Source organism: Pygoscelis adeliae, unplaced genomic scaffold (assembly GCF_000699105.1).
Source record: "Pygoscelis adeliae isolate BGI_AS28 unplaced genomic scaffold, ASM69910v1 Scaffold148, whole genome shotgun sequence".
NCBI lineage: Eukaryota > Metazoa > Chordata > Aves > Sphenisciformes > Spheniscidae > Pygoscelis > Pygoscelis adeliae.
The window spans coordinates 2140693-2153144 of NW_008825258.1; the positions used below are offsets into that span (position 1 = coordinate 2140693).

At 47.6% G+C, this 12452-nt stretch overlaps 1 protein-coding gene across 1 annotated transcript in view; it reads right to left on the reverse strand.

Annotated features, from left to right (window-relative positions):
• ADAMTS9 (ADAM metallopeptidase with thrombospondin type 1 motif, 9) overlaps positions 1 to 12452 on the reverse strand; it is an 82218-nt gene that overhangs the window by 1843 nt on the left and 67923 nt on the right. Inside the window, exons 31-38 of the mRNA XM_009329501.1 lie at positions 8584 to 8754; positions 6991 to 7185; positions 4886 to 5018; positions 4546 to 4640; positions 4348 to 4442; positions 4120 to 4253; positions 2554 to 2645; positions 463 to 567 (exon numbers count right to left, since the gene is read on the reverse strand). Of these exons, the coding sequence (XP_009327776.1) occupies positions 463 to 567; positions 2554 to 2645; positions 4120 to 4253; positions 4348 to 4442; positions 4546 to 4640; positions 4886 to 5018; positions 6991 to 7185; positions 8584 to 8754 (1020 nt within the window). The remainder of the gene's footprint in view (positions 1 to 462; positions 568 to 2553; positions 2646 to 4119; positions 4254 to 4347; positions 4443 to 4545; positions 4641 to 4885; positions 5019 to 6990; positions 7186 to 8583; positions 8755 to 12452) is intronic.

Consider the following 12452-nt stretch of genomic DNA (forward strand, 5'->3'; position numbering starts at 1 on the left):
ATAAACCCAGACCAGCCCATTGGGAAGGTCCACGTCCTCCACACTTTATTAGCAACGTTTTGGGAACAACTGCTACTCAGGGCACTCGCCTGGCACCTGGACCCTCTCCGGCAGGTCAAGTCCTGCTCTGCAGCCCTGACCCTGTGCACCCTGGTCCTGCCTGCCACGTGATGCACGCTCCACGTCGGACATCTCAGACAACTAATTAAGGATATGTCTGCCCCACAGCACTCAGCGTTTTCAGCTTCACGGTTAAGCAGGCTCGCTAATTAATTGCAATAACTCAAATCAAGTTAAACCCGCTAGGTCCCCCCCACCTCACATACAATTACAGGCAACACTTCATTTCTGATGTCAGATGTTAGATTTTTGTTAGTCCCTGCTTGGAAGATGTCGCCACGAAAGACAACAATTGGAAACTTCTCATGAGCGGGAATAACCATAATTAAAATTACAACTTACTGGGGATTTTTGAATTTCCGACACTGCGTAATTCCCTTGTGAGAGCCACTTTGCTGTTCCCATTAAGGACAGGCCTGTCCCGTAAAGGTCTATGCTGAAGCGACCCTAAAAAACAAGCAGACGAGCCTGGTTAACCCAAAACGCCATGCTTTTGCCATGGTGACAGTTTTCTGCCAGGATGTTGCCAGCAATGTTTTCAATTTTTTCCATCGCTCTGATAGTGATTAGCACATATTGTACAAACCACAGTACGTCTTGGGTTAGTAATTTCCTTCTCCTTGGTGGCTGCAGGGAAGGAGGGGCTTTATCTTGGTTTTTCACTGCTTTTTCTTGGTTTTGCACTGCTTTTTCGCAGTTTGCCGGCTGAGGGCATTCTTGGCTTTTCCATGGCAAACTGCGGAGCCTGACGTGCGCCAGCGGCTGATGGGAAGGTACTCCAGGGATGCGCTGCAGCCGCTTTCGCTGCTCCCTCCTCAACTGGAGAGGGCACACTTGTCCTTATTTTCCTTATTTTCCACTGGGCTTTTTTTTTTTCCTCCAGACTTCAGTAAAATCAAAACTCTTTCATTTGTTTATTTCTTAAAAATGTCCTTCACTTCATTCCACCTTGTCTCAAAATGCACAAAACGGGTGGAAAATTAAGGGCTGTGTCTGTATCCAACGCAGATCCCCCCAGCCTTCCCCTTCCCCGTATGGCAGATCCCAGCCCTGCCTGTTTCTGGACCCAAGGAGGGATCCTGTGGCCACATCCCCAGACTGACCCTCAGCCCAGCACAGCCATGCGGTACCAGATGGCTGTTAACTTTGCTCCCTGCACTTGCTGCCTTGGGAATGTTGATTTTCTGCAAGGAGCAAACTGTCTGAGTCAGATGGATGGATATTAACATTCAGGAGCCTTCCCGAGGTAAGAAGTCAATCCCTAAGCCGCTGAGCTGTGCAGAAAAGTGTCAGCTCCGAAAGTAGGGAGGGAAGGAGAGGGAGAGGTTTGCCCTCTGCCATCTGTTGCTGCAACTCCCTACTTAATGCCCTTTGCAAATATGGTCTACCCAATACCTTGGACTATCCACATGTACCGTTTATCATCCCCCAGCTCCACAGAAACTAGGTGTGCTGGGGACACAGAGCAAGTCACCTGTAGCACAGTGTTAATTAGCCTCCTAAAGACTTTCAAGAAAGCATATTTCTTCCAAGCAACTGGGCTAGATGTCCTACATCGTCTCCTGAAGCTACCGAGGATGCGACTTAGCCTGTGCTCAGCTCTGTGCTTTTGTGGCCGGGCACCTCATGGTGCTGGGACAGGCTGGATTTGCCCTGACGTGCAGGCACTGTCTTCGTTTTGTCAGTGTTTTCCCAGCCCCAAAGTAGACTGAGTGATGGTCCCACCGGGCTGCTGTGAAAACAAGCAGCAGGGCGTGGGGATGGTGGGACAGCGGCTGGCGGGTACCACTGCAGTCTGACTGACGGAGTTCCTCGGTCCGGCAGCAGAAACCCGACCTGTTCCTGCCCTGCAAATGCCCTCTCCTTCTCGGGCATCTCCACCCTGAGCTGGCTTGGCAGGAGTCCTGCTGTCTGCCTGCTGCCTTCTCCATCCAGAGGGGTTATCTCACCCGTCTTCCCGCACCCCTGAAAACAGCAGTTTCAGCAGATACAAGACTGCGGAACGCAGAGGCAGGGTCCCAGGGCATCCCGATGGCCTGATTCACTGCTGCTCTCCCTGCCCAGCATTTCCACCAAGTCCTGCCACGGACTGATCTTACCTTCAACTACACGTGCAAAGCCCAGCCTTTCTCCCACAGCTTACTACTTCTTCCTTTTCTCCTTTACTGTCGACTGTTTGAGCACCCGCAGGGGGCTGCAGGAGCCCTGGGGAATGTCCCTTAGCCAGTCCCGATGCCGGTCTGATAATAACCTGACATTTTCCCGAACAGAAAATGGAGAGTGCTTTCTGCACAGACAAAGGGAAAAGTTTCCGACCACTGAGATGAGAACGTGACAGTCACTGGTCTTGGGCTGATGTGATCAGCAGTAATTAATAGAGGGCCCGAACAAAACAAATGGCACCAATTTGTATGAAATGCTATTGTCAAATACCTGCGGGCATTTGGCTGCACTGTAGCAGTCCCCAGCAGTGGCATAAGGAACGGGTCGTCCATCATGTGTCCGTGCAAACTGTAAATCAGTCGCTGTGGAGCATAGTTGGTGAATAACACGGAAAGAAAGATGCAGGGAAAAAGACAAAATAAATGTAAACATGCTCTTCACTAATGTTTAAATTCACTAAAGCTGGTTCCATACATTAATCTTGAGAGTCAAGACTGCTGAATTTTTAATATTAAATCCCCCAAGTCATCCTACATGTGACTCCTAGCACGTGAGCACTGAATTTAACAGGACACTTAAACGTTCAATGTTTACAGCTCAGTTTAAGTACATTGGTAATTTAGGGCCTAGGTATAAATAACACCAAAACTCGAACCCATGACTTGGGTTTTATTTCTCTATCAGAAAATTCCCCACTTTCAAGAAGGCCGTGGGACCTCCTAAATCTCCCTTTTAAACAAAGGCAAACAACCATCTCTGTGCTCTCCTGGCTGCCCCAGCCCAGGGGTCGGGGTTTCAAAGGGAATTGGGGTATTTTGCTCTGGAGGGAGACTCATTTAGATGGAGATGTGAGATAGCTCCTGCCTGACAGAGGTAGGTGCCCAGCTCCTTTTGAAATTCAAAGGGAGCTGGTATCAAATTCCCCCAGGGTGGTTCCTTTGAGATCTTTACCTAGGAGCTTTTACAGACTATTAGTAGCTTTTTACAGATTGATAGACTGGGAGGTCTCACGGCTTGAAAACTAAGTGATAAAAAAACCTTATCAGATAGAGAGTCATTTTACAAGGAAGGATTTTGATTTGCTAAAAAATCTCCGCTATTTACTGAATGAACCCCCAACAATATGTGGTATTTTCAAAACATTTGCTGGAAACTGAGAGCATCCCTGGAGTCAGGGGGACTGAAACCCTAACGCTACGGGATGCTGCGGGCTCTTCAGTGGCGGGATGGCTCCCAGCTCCCATGAATGACAAGAGAGACAGGGTACACGTACAGTGCACAGCTACAGTCCCCTCCTCCCCTGCAAATCCATGGCCCCAGCTCCATCACTCTCAACACAAGTTATTTCTCCATGGTCTGGCTCTGCCAAAAGCCTCCTCCACCCTGGCCTGGAGGGAGCAGCATCCCGACCCCAGTGGAGCCCCCTGTACCGGGATCCCCTGACAGGTCTGTGTGTAAAATGGGGGGCCAGCTCCTCCCCGGTTAAGCTTTCTGCTTGAGTCCAGTCTGAAAATAGGAGACCAAATGAAATAAAATCCTTCAAAAAATACACTGGCCTGCTGGGAGCATGCAAATATTCATTCTGTACAGCACACGCGCCAACAACTGTCTTAATATTTTCCAGTATTACAGAGAAATAGTATGCACATCTCTGATATACTCGAGTTGCAGTCTCTAAGTGTAAAGCAGCAAACAGGTGACCAAGTTTAAAAGCAGCTTTTAACAGAAGAGCTCAGGAATATTGCCCGCTAGAGTACTACTGCTTGTTTGTAGTTACAGCTATATTTGTGTAAAATAAACATATTTTTTTAATGGCAAGGCCCTGTTTTTACTCACTTATTATTTGCATAGTGTTCAGGTCCAGCCTTACTTTGCTGAAGGTGGAAAACCCAGCTGCTGTGTAATCTTTCCTACACTGGCAGTCTTCTCGTCTGCTCCCATTATACGGACATTCAGTCGGGTTATGCAATCTAAATCAAAAGAAAACCCGTTCTACTCATGACCGGAAAATATTGCCATGGAAAACAAAAATACTGTGAAGCTCAGGATTAAGGGATTTCTTACCTGTATCCATACACTTCCGAAAAATTCTCTGCATCCCCATTTACAAGGGTCACGTACTCCTTTGGACTGTCAGTCTGCATCCCAGAGCAATACACCTGAGAGAGAGAAGCCAGAATTTTGTCAGGTATCATGTGCAAAGGGATGGCAGAGAAAAACGGAGGTAAAAAATCCAAAATTCAATCTGTTGCTGAAATGCACCTTTAATGTCTTTCCTTTGACTTGAAGGAAATATTCACCATCTTCAGTGACACCTTTGAGATTTTTAACATCTTTACAACGCCTTGGTAATTCACCTGAAACAAAACAGAAATACTTGTAGTCACTGAGCCACTGTACATCAAAATTTCTTTTGTAACAATGTGAGGCATCCAAAGCATCAAAACACTTTGTTTATTTTTAAAAGGTCTCCCTGAAGTGCCTTAGTGCTTAGTTGGATGGCTCCCGAGGCCTGGAAATACTGCACACCTCTAGGCGTTTGATGGGAACAGATGCTCAGGCCACGAGAAAGGCAAAGGAAGGTGCAAATCTGCAGACTTACAGTCATGGATGTTGTGGCATGTCCTCCTCTCTTCGGGTTTCAGATCTGCATGGCACAAGCTGCTGACCTGGTCATCGTTCGTCAAACACTGCACCGACCGGTGCATGACTCCAACTCCACAGGTAACGGAGCACTGCAAGACAGAAGACAGAGATTCGTATTTTATCTCAAGGGTTTCTGGGCTCCAGAAGAACAGAGACAGCCTGTTTCCCTTGTATCAAGAGACAGCAGCAAAGGCCCCAGTCCTGCAAAGTGTTCAAACACAGGCTTAATTTTAATCAAACAAGTAATCCCTTTTATTATTAATCCCTTCATTATTATCTTCATCACTAATTATTTCAAGAAGACTACTGAACTTCGCTTAGCACTTAAACACTTTACAGGATGAGGCACTATTGGTTAAGGTGAACCATGTGCTCATGTGAAATTGTTTATTTTTCACACTAGGAAGGTTGTACAAGGGAGAAATGTTCACCAGAAGGCCTGAACGGTAGAAATCCTCTCCTGGTGGCTAGGAGACATTTCTTGGGACTGACAGGGGCCTCTGAACAAACATGACATGGTTTGTTGTTTTCTATCCAAATTGCACCAAAAAACCCACAGCCTCCAAACCTTCTCTCCCCTCACCCTCTGGAAAAACGGCCAAATCTGCACAAACACTGGGTCATCCTCAAACAGCCCAAATCAAGGGCAATCTTAAGGCTGAAATTGCACAAGTTACTGGAACTACCAAGCAGCAGCTTGTCCGCGCTGGCTGCCACTGAGCACGGGCGATGGGAGGTGGGAGCATCTTGCTCCCCCTCGGCAACTTGTTCTTTCAATACTTGAGAACTGAAAATCAGCCATTTCTACAGGTACCAGGTTAGGCTGCCAAGAAAATGATGCTGCTCATCAGCTTAGAAATTATTAGTCTAAAGGAGCACACCATGAAGGAGGCAGCCTTCAAAGGCTCACGGTATTTGCAACTTGGCATTTACTCTTTATCAGGTCCAAATCCATAAAACTTAACTAAGGACCTGAGCAGGACTCTCTCTGTCCATCAAAGGTGATGGTATTTTACATTAAATCCCTTTGAAAATCAGAGATGAGAAGGGTCATGGCACTTGGTAGTCACTGGGACGTTCAGCAGCCCAAAGCGAGGAGAAAGGTCTTGCTCTCTGAAATGGATACTCTTTGCAATGAAGTTAAATTAATGAGTTGGACATCTTGCACTGAAATTCTGGGGAAAAATACCAATTAATTGAGGCTGAGCTCTTTGCTGTAACTCTTCTGCCCTGACTCGCAGGGAGGATCTGAAGCTTCCTATGGGGCAGCAGGAACTTAAGTTTCAAACGGCTCTGTCATTTACTGTGACAACTTCCACTACATTTTGCTTGACTTGACCCTCGTTGCCTTGTAAAGGTTTGACAAATTCCTACAAATGCCTGAGCTGGGTTAATAAATCAAATTTATGGGAGAAACACCACATTTCAAAGAATGTCAGAAGCCCAAAGAAGTGAAATGTTATCACCTTAACTAAAATTTGATCTTGTAGTTCAGGCCCCAGAAGAGGCTCAACACAAATAACTTTAGCAGAAAGGCTAAGTTCTTTCCCCTGCCCTGTCCCAGCATTTGTAAGAAGGAAAGGAAAAAAAAAAAAGAAAGAAAAATCTCTTTAAGGCTCAAATTACCAGTGTTTTGGCTTATTGGTGGTTCCCAAGTCTTGCTCATACACATGGCCAAGTAGGATCAACCCCAGCTGCCAGCTATCCATCGATCCCTCTAGCACAAGGCTTTCAAACCCTTGTTTTCTGGCAATGACCCCACTTTCTGACTAAGCATTCAGCATGACCACCAACACTGCCACAAATTTTGGCTACATCCAAATTTTTGGGGAGATCATGGCTCCACTTGTGGCTGCTAGGACTCCCCCATATGATGGGGTTCAGTCTGGAGCACGGAGCCCTACACACACTGGGGCTGCTGCTGCACAAGGGTATTCATTGCATTAATTTATGCAGTTCTTAAACATTCCCCTGCCAAACCTTCAGACTGCGTCCCCGGTGTAAAGAAAAATAAGTTTGTTCCAATTTTTTTGGTTAAAAAAAGAAGTTTGCCAAACTTACGCTTCCCCAGTTGCCGACGCGCCAGGATGCCGAGACGGGGCACTCCCCAAGGTAGCAGGGCTGGATGTTGGGCGGCTGTGTGCCAGGACAGTTGACCATGTTCTGGTACCCGTACTCGTAGTGGTCCTTCCCGGTGTAAATCTCGCTGCAGGACACCAGGCGCTGCCTGTATCCCTTCCCGCACGTGACGGAGCACTGTGGGCAGAGGGAGCAGCTGTTAGCACCGCACACTTCGGGAATGCTGCCCGAAACGGGGAGGAAAAGCAGGCTTGCCAGCTTTTAACATGACAAGCTGCTCCAAGGGATCACTAGTAACTATTTAAGCCAGCCATGAGTATTGTGAGTGGCTACAAGTGGGCTGGCGCCCGACACTGCCTTTGAGCACCCAATTCCTCCCTGTGCTACTTGTACAGCTGCTCCAGGACCCCCTACTCCAGGTTGGCTCCTGGGCACACGTTATCTCTCCCCAAGGACAAAGAAAGGAGCAGAAGATCCTTGGGAACTCAGAAATGCCTCTGTAATTGGGTTTTCTTTTTTTTCCTTTCTTTTATTTTTTGCCATAGGATGCACAGAGAAAGAAAATGGTCAAGATTGACCCTGAATTGCAGGTACCTGGCAGCAACTGGAAGAAAGGGAAGGTTTTCCTTCTAATTAGAGGACAACCACAGGTGGGTGGGAATGGGTAGAGGGTGTCTGGGCAAGGGGCAGCCAGGGCCCCAGCCTCACAGGCACCCTAATATTTCTCTTAGGAAACTACCCAGGAGAGCAGGTTGCCCTGAGAAATTCCCACCTCTCCACATTTCACCCTCCTGCCCTATCTTGGGTGGCTTGTATCTCCTCCCCCTCAGTCCCGGCATGTTTTCTTTCTTCCCTTTTCTTGTTCTTTCTTTTTAATCAGTGCTGTGTCAGCAGCTGCCTTGTCATTTCCCTCTGCTGTTCCTCCAAGTGGAAAATAATCCTTCACTTGCTGAAGAAGGAAACAGGCTGAGATTAGCCTGGGTCCTCCTGCATGCAGCGCCTGCCGCAAAGAAAACACATCTATTTTCCTTGCTGAGCCCTCTCCCAGCCACGAGGGTGAACCTGCTGCCTTCGCTCGCGCTGGGTCCTCGATCCTGCCAAAGACGGCACCGAGGAAGGATGTGTCCCCACCGTCACAGCCAGGCTTGCCTTTCCCCCAGGATGCTCACCTGGACCCTCACACAGCTCATGGGGCCCCGAAGCTCCCCAGGAGGGGATGGGAATAAAACTAAATAAATAAGTGAATGAAATAAAATGGCACAAAACCAAGGAGGGTTTCTGCTGGATACGATGTGCTTTGGAAGAAAATTGCCTCTGGATATTAGCTAGGACTCTGAGCATGCTGGCATTTACTCTTTAATAACCTGGTCTTCTCTCACAGCCCTGCTCCTTTCTCTCTAGCAGGGAAATTGCACACAGAAACAAACCAACAAATAATAATTAAACCACGCAGCACTGCCCTGCCACTGTTGATTTGGGTTGCAATATCTCAGCGAGGCCGGAGGCGAGAGGAGGAGAGCGTGGCCCGGTGCAGAGCGGCATGGTCCCTGCGTGGGGACGAGGATGGGCACTCACCTCCGACCACTCCCCAGTGATCCAGACGTACTCGCAGGGCGGCAGCCCACAGCTCTCAATTTCGGAGGGGCGTTTGCTGGCATCGCAGTAGCCGTTGTTCTGCACCCGCTTGTTTTCATCCACGCAGACCACCTTGCGGTACCGAGATGCCTCCCCGCACGTCTTCATGCACTGTTTGCAAGAAACAACGGCTCATGCAATCCATGAGGGACTTCAAATTAATCTGCATCCGCAAAGTGAGCGAGCCCTCCTCCCAGCAGCCTGAGTGAGCGGACGGCTCTGTGCCCCATGTTGGCATCTCTCATTGGTATCACCTGGGGGCAATTGCGAGACCAGGGCCCCGCTCCACCAGGCGCTGCAGGAGCATCCAGTGACAAACTGCTCCCGTCCTCTGGAGGTACCAAGCCAAATCGCAGGCGTAAGGAGAGAGGAGAAACCAAGGCAGCAGGTATAGGGATGGGGTGGATGTGGGGTCCATCTGTGATGGAACCAAGAGATGCGGGGATGGGCATGCCAGGTCAGGAGACGGGGCAAAGGGGAAAGAAAGGGGCCAACCCCATCATTTCAGCCCCTAGTAAACACAGCCGCTTGGAGAACAAAAAACCAGCCATCCCCCTTCCAAAATACATGCCGTTGCACTCTTGGCTGTGGCTGGGGTGGGGGGAGCCCCTTCCCTGGTCCCCGCCAGTGGGCGAGCAGCAGCGCTCTGCCCTGACACGGCCTGGGGGCACATCTCTGCAACCGCCGCAGCGGAGGCAGCCCTACGGGTTTATTCTCTTTTAAACATTGCCCTGCCCAATATTAAGAGCAACCCCTGCTAGCCGAGCACAACTGCTCCCCAGGGACTTCTGGAGACTTTAAGGACTCGGTTCTTTCTCTGCTAGTCTTGGAAAAACCAGCCCGGCTGCAAGGCTGTGCTCCTGGGAGTGGGTCTGTGTTCAGAGTGCAGCTCACAAAACACATACAGAGAACAAAATAAATCAGCGTAAGAGCAGCTGTCTGGATAAAACCATATTTTCTTAAAGTTATTGCTTGTAATGGACTTCTAACACTCTCAACTAACTGGATTAACAAGGAGAAAAATGCATGAAAATAATCATTTTATATAACATGCTGGAAATGTCCTCCCCTAAGGAAAAGGATAAAACATTCAATCAGACCATCCCTATCTGTACAGAAACACCATTTGAAGTCACCTAGGCTCGGAGGATCGTGCCAGTTTAATCTAGTTAGAGTCTCACTCTCCGAACATCGTTTCTAGCCTCCCCGACGCAGCTCCTGCTCTCCTGGCTGGCCCACAATTAGCAAGATCTTAGTGGGTTCAGCTAATTGCGAAATGCAGGCATTGTCAGGCCCCCGTTTCTGTAATTAGCTGTCAGAACCAAGATTGCAAATTATGTGAAAACTTTGAAAAATCAGATCAATCTGCGGCAGGAGCAAACCAGGAGAGCTGCAGCGAGCGCAATGTCATGTTGGTTGTAAATATTTAGTAACCGTGCAAAGTGGAGGGGGACAGGGAAGGAGAGGCAGCCCCACAAAGCAGCATTTATTCCGAACAAATAACTTAGGAGCTCTTAGGCAACAGTCAACATTGCAAAATCCGCAGTCTGCCAAAAGACCCCAAGGGCTTCGTGTGCTTTCAACCTTATTTACACTCTTGCTTTAAGTCTTTGGAGTGGAAGCTCCTTCTAGGTCTGAGCCGAAACACAGCGATCCTACAGGGGCTGGAGGAGTTTGCTGGAGTGTGATTTCCCCAGAGAGCAAACAAACTGTGCTATATTTGCCCTTCTCTGATACCTCCCCATTCCGTAAGTAAAATCTGAAAGGGGGTTATTGCATGTGAATAAGGCATCACGCTTCCTTGAGCGGCACCTTTCAGGGGCAGCGTGAACCCTGACCTTCCTGCTCCCTCCTAACGAGGGACTCTCCAGCACAGTGGGAGCGGGGCTATGGGATGCTCAAAGCTCCCCTTCTCTCTGGTTTGGCGTACACCAGCTCAGCACGTGGTCACCAGCGCAGGGTGAATCGTTCCAGCTCACAGCCAAACGAGGCACCTCGCAAGGAGTGGGAAGAAACAAGGTTGATTTCACCTCCTCCCCTTAATGTATATTTAAGCCTAAATTTGCAAAGTACATTGGCTCACGCTTAATTTTAGGAGGGTGAGTAATCTCTATGCCATCAGTGGGTCTTCTGACATTGGCCATGAAGAGCTATCATATCAAAAGCCCATCCTCATTTAAAATCATTAGTTGCTGATAAGAGATTGACACTCTCAAACACACGCCAGCCTGCTTTGGGATTCTCTGCAAATAACGGTTGTATGGCCAAATAAACCTCAGTCAGCTCTGTCCGTTTTGTCATCATCAGTAAATTAAAGTTTGATTATTTGTATTTTTGAGGATAACTGGCAATCAAAATAATCCCACTGAGATACTAAATACGGCTCAAAGACAGTGAGACGAGCATAAAACCAATCAAAGAGAATCACTGCAGAGGTTCCAATCAACCACCCCAAGGTTATAAAACATTATTCACATAGAAAGTGGACAGTTCAGCTAGCATGAAAAGGCCATTTTTCCTTTTAATATGGTGATAGATTTTGTATGAAATCTCATGTTTGTGACTGATCTAAATCTCACATAAAACAGCAGGGCCAGGGGATAACAGACATTGATAGCAAGAACTGAAAAGCAGGTCAGGCATTTGACAATATTCGTCTCTCTTGCCTCATTTCCTGAATTTTGAACTATTTTCCTGGCAGTTCAAATTAAGGACCATTTCAAGCACTTCTGCAACTGTTTTAGAAGAGTAATAATAATAATTAAAAAAACCTCAAAGGCATTGCTTTGCGAAAGCATTCATTGCTTTCTTTTTTTTTTTTTCTAAATCAAAATCTGAAACAGAGATGAAACAAAACCCCAGGCCACGAATGCTTCAAACATGCCTTGGGTAACTCTGCTATATCCGAATCAGGCAAGGATGGCATGATTTTCCCCCAAACGGCAAATGCTGAAGATTCAAGAATCACATTGCAGCTTCCAGAGCCGTGCATTGTCCTTCCACAGAGGTTCATATTAAAAAAACCACAACTCTTCTCTCTCCCAATTTTCCCTTTTTCTTTGTGAACCTGGCCTGGGTTTTACTTTGACATAAGCAAGGCCCTTTCTATTGACTTTCTTCTCCCTGGTGTGGGCACTGAGAACAGCTAATTAATGGTGATACACCGACAGAGCAATAAACGGTTTCCAATAAGTTCCCTAGTCCTTTTAATCGGCAAGACCAACTTTTTTCTAAACAACAACAATAGAAAGGAACAATAAAAAAAAACCCTCTCGACGGATTCCCTTTAAAGATAAGAAATCAAGAACAAGACAGCACTGGGATGTTATTTTACATCCCGCCTTTCATGTCAATTAGGGTCCATTGCTGTTCCCTGCTCAGAGAATACTAAAGCAATCTGTGCCTCCTTGCTATAAATAACATGGGGCCAGTACTTATGACTGGGGAGAAGGCGCTATTACTTTTTTTCACCGGGTACATCAGAACAAAATAAGAAGTGCTCAGCAGAAGAACTGCTTGGAGTCAGCCACCGGGTGAGCTCACATTGGGCATCTCCTGCAAGTTTCTATTAATGGTTATTTATGGGTGAGGAAACTTCCAAGCCCACCCCCCAGCAAAGCTCCCCTGGGGAAAAGAAAAAAATCTCCGTAACACGTTAAAAATTTCCCCAGTGCAATGGGGAACCCTGGAAAACATCAGCATCCACCTCCCACCAAGGGCTTGGCAGGGTGGGGGCAGGCAGGAGCTGGTTGCCGCTGGTTTGAAAAGCTGCCAAAATAAGGGGAAGAGGGTAAAAGGACGGGGGAGGA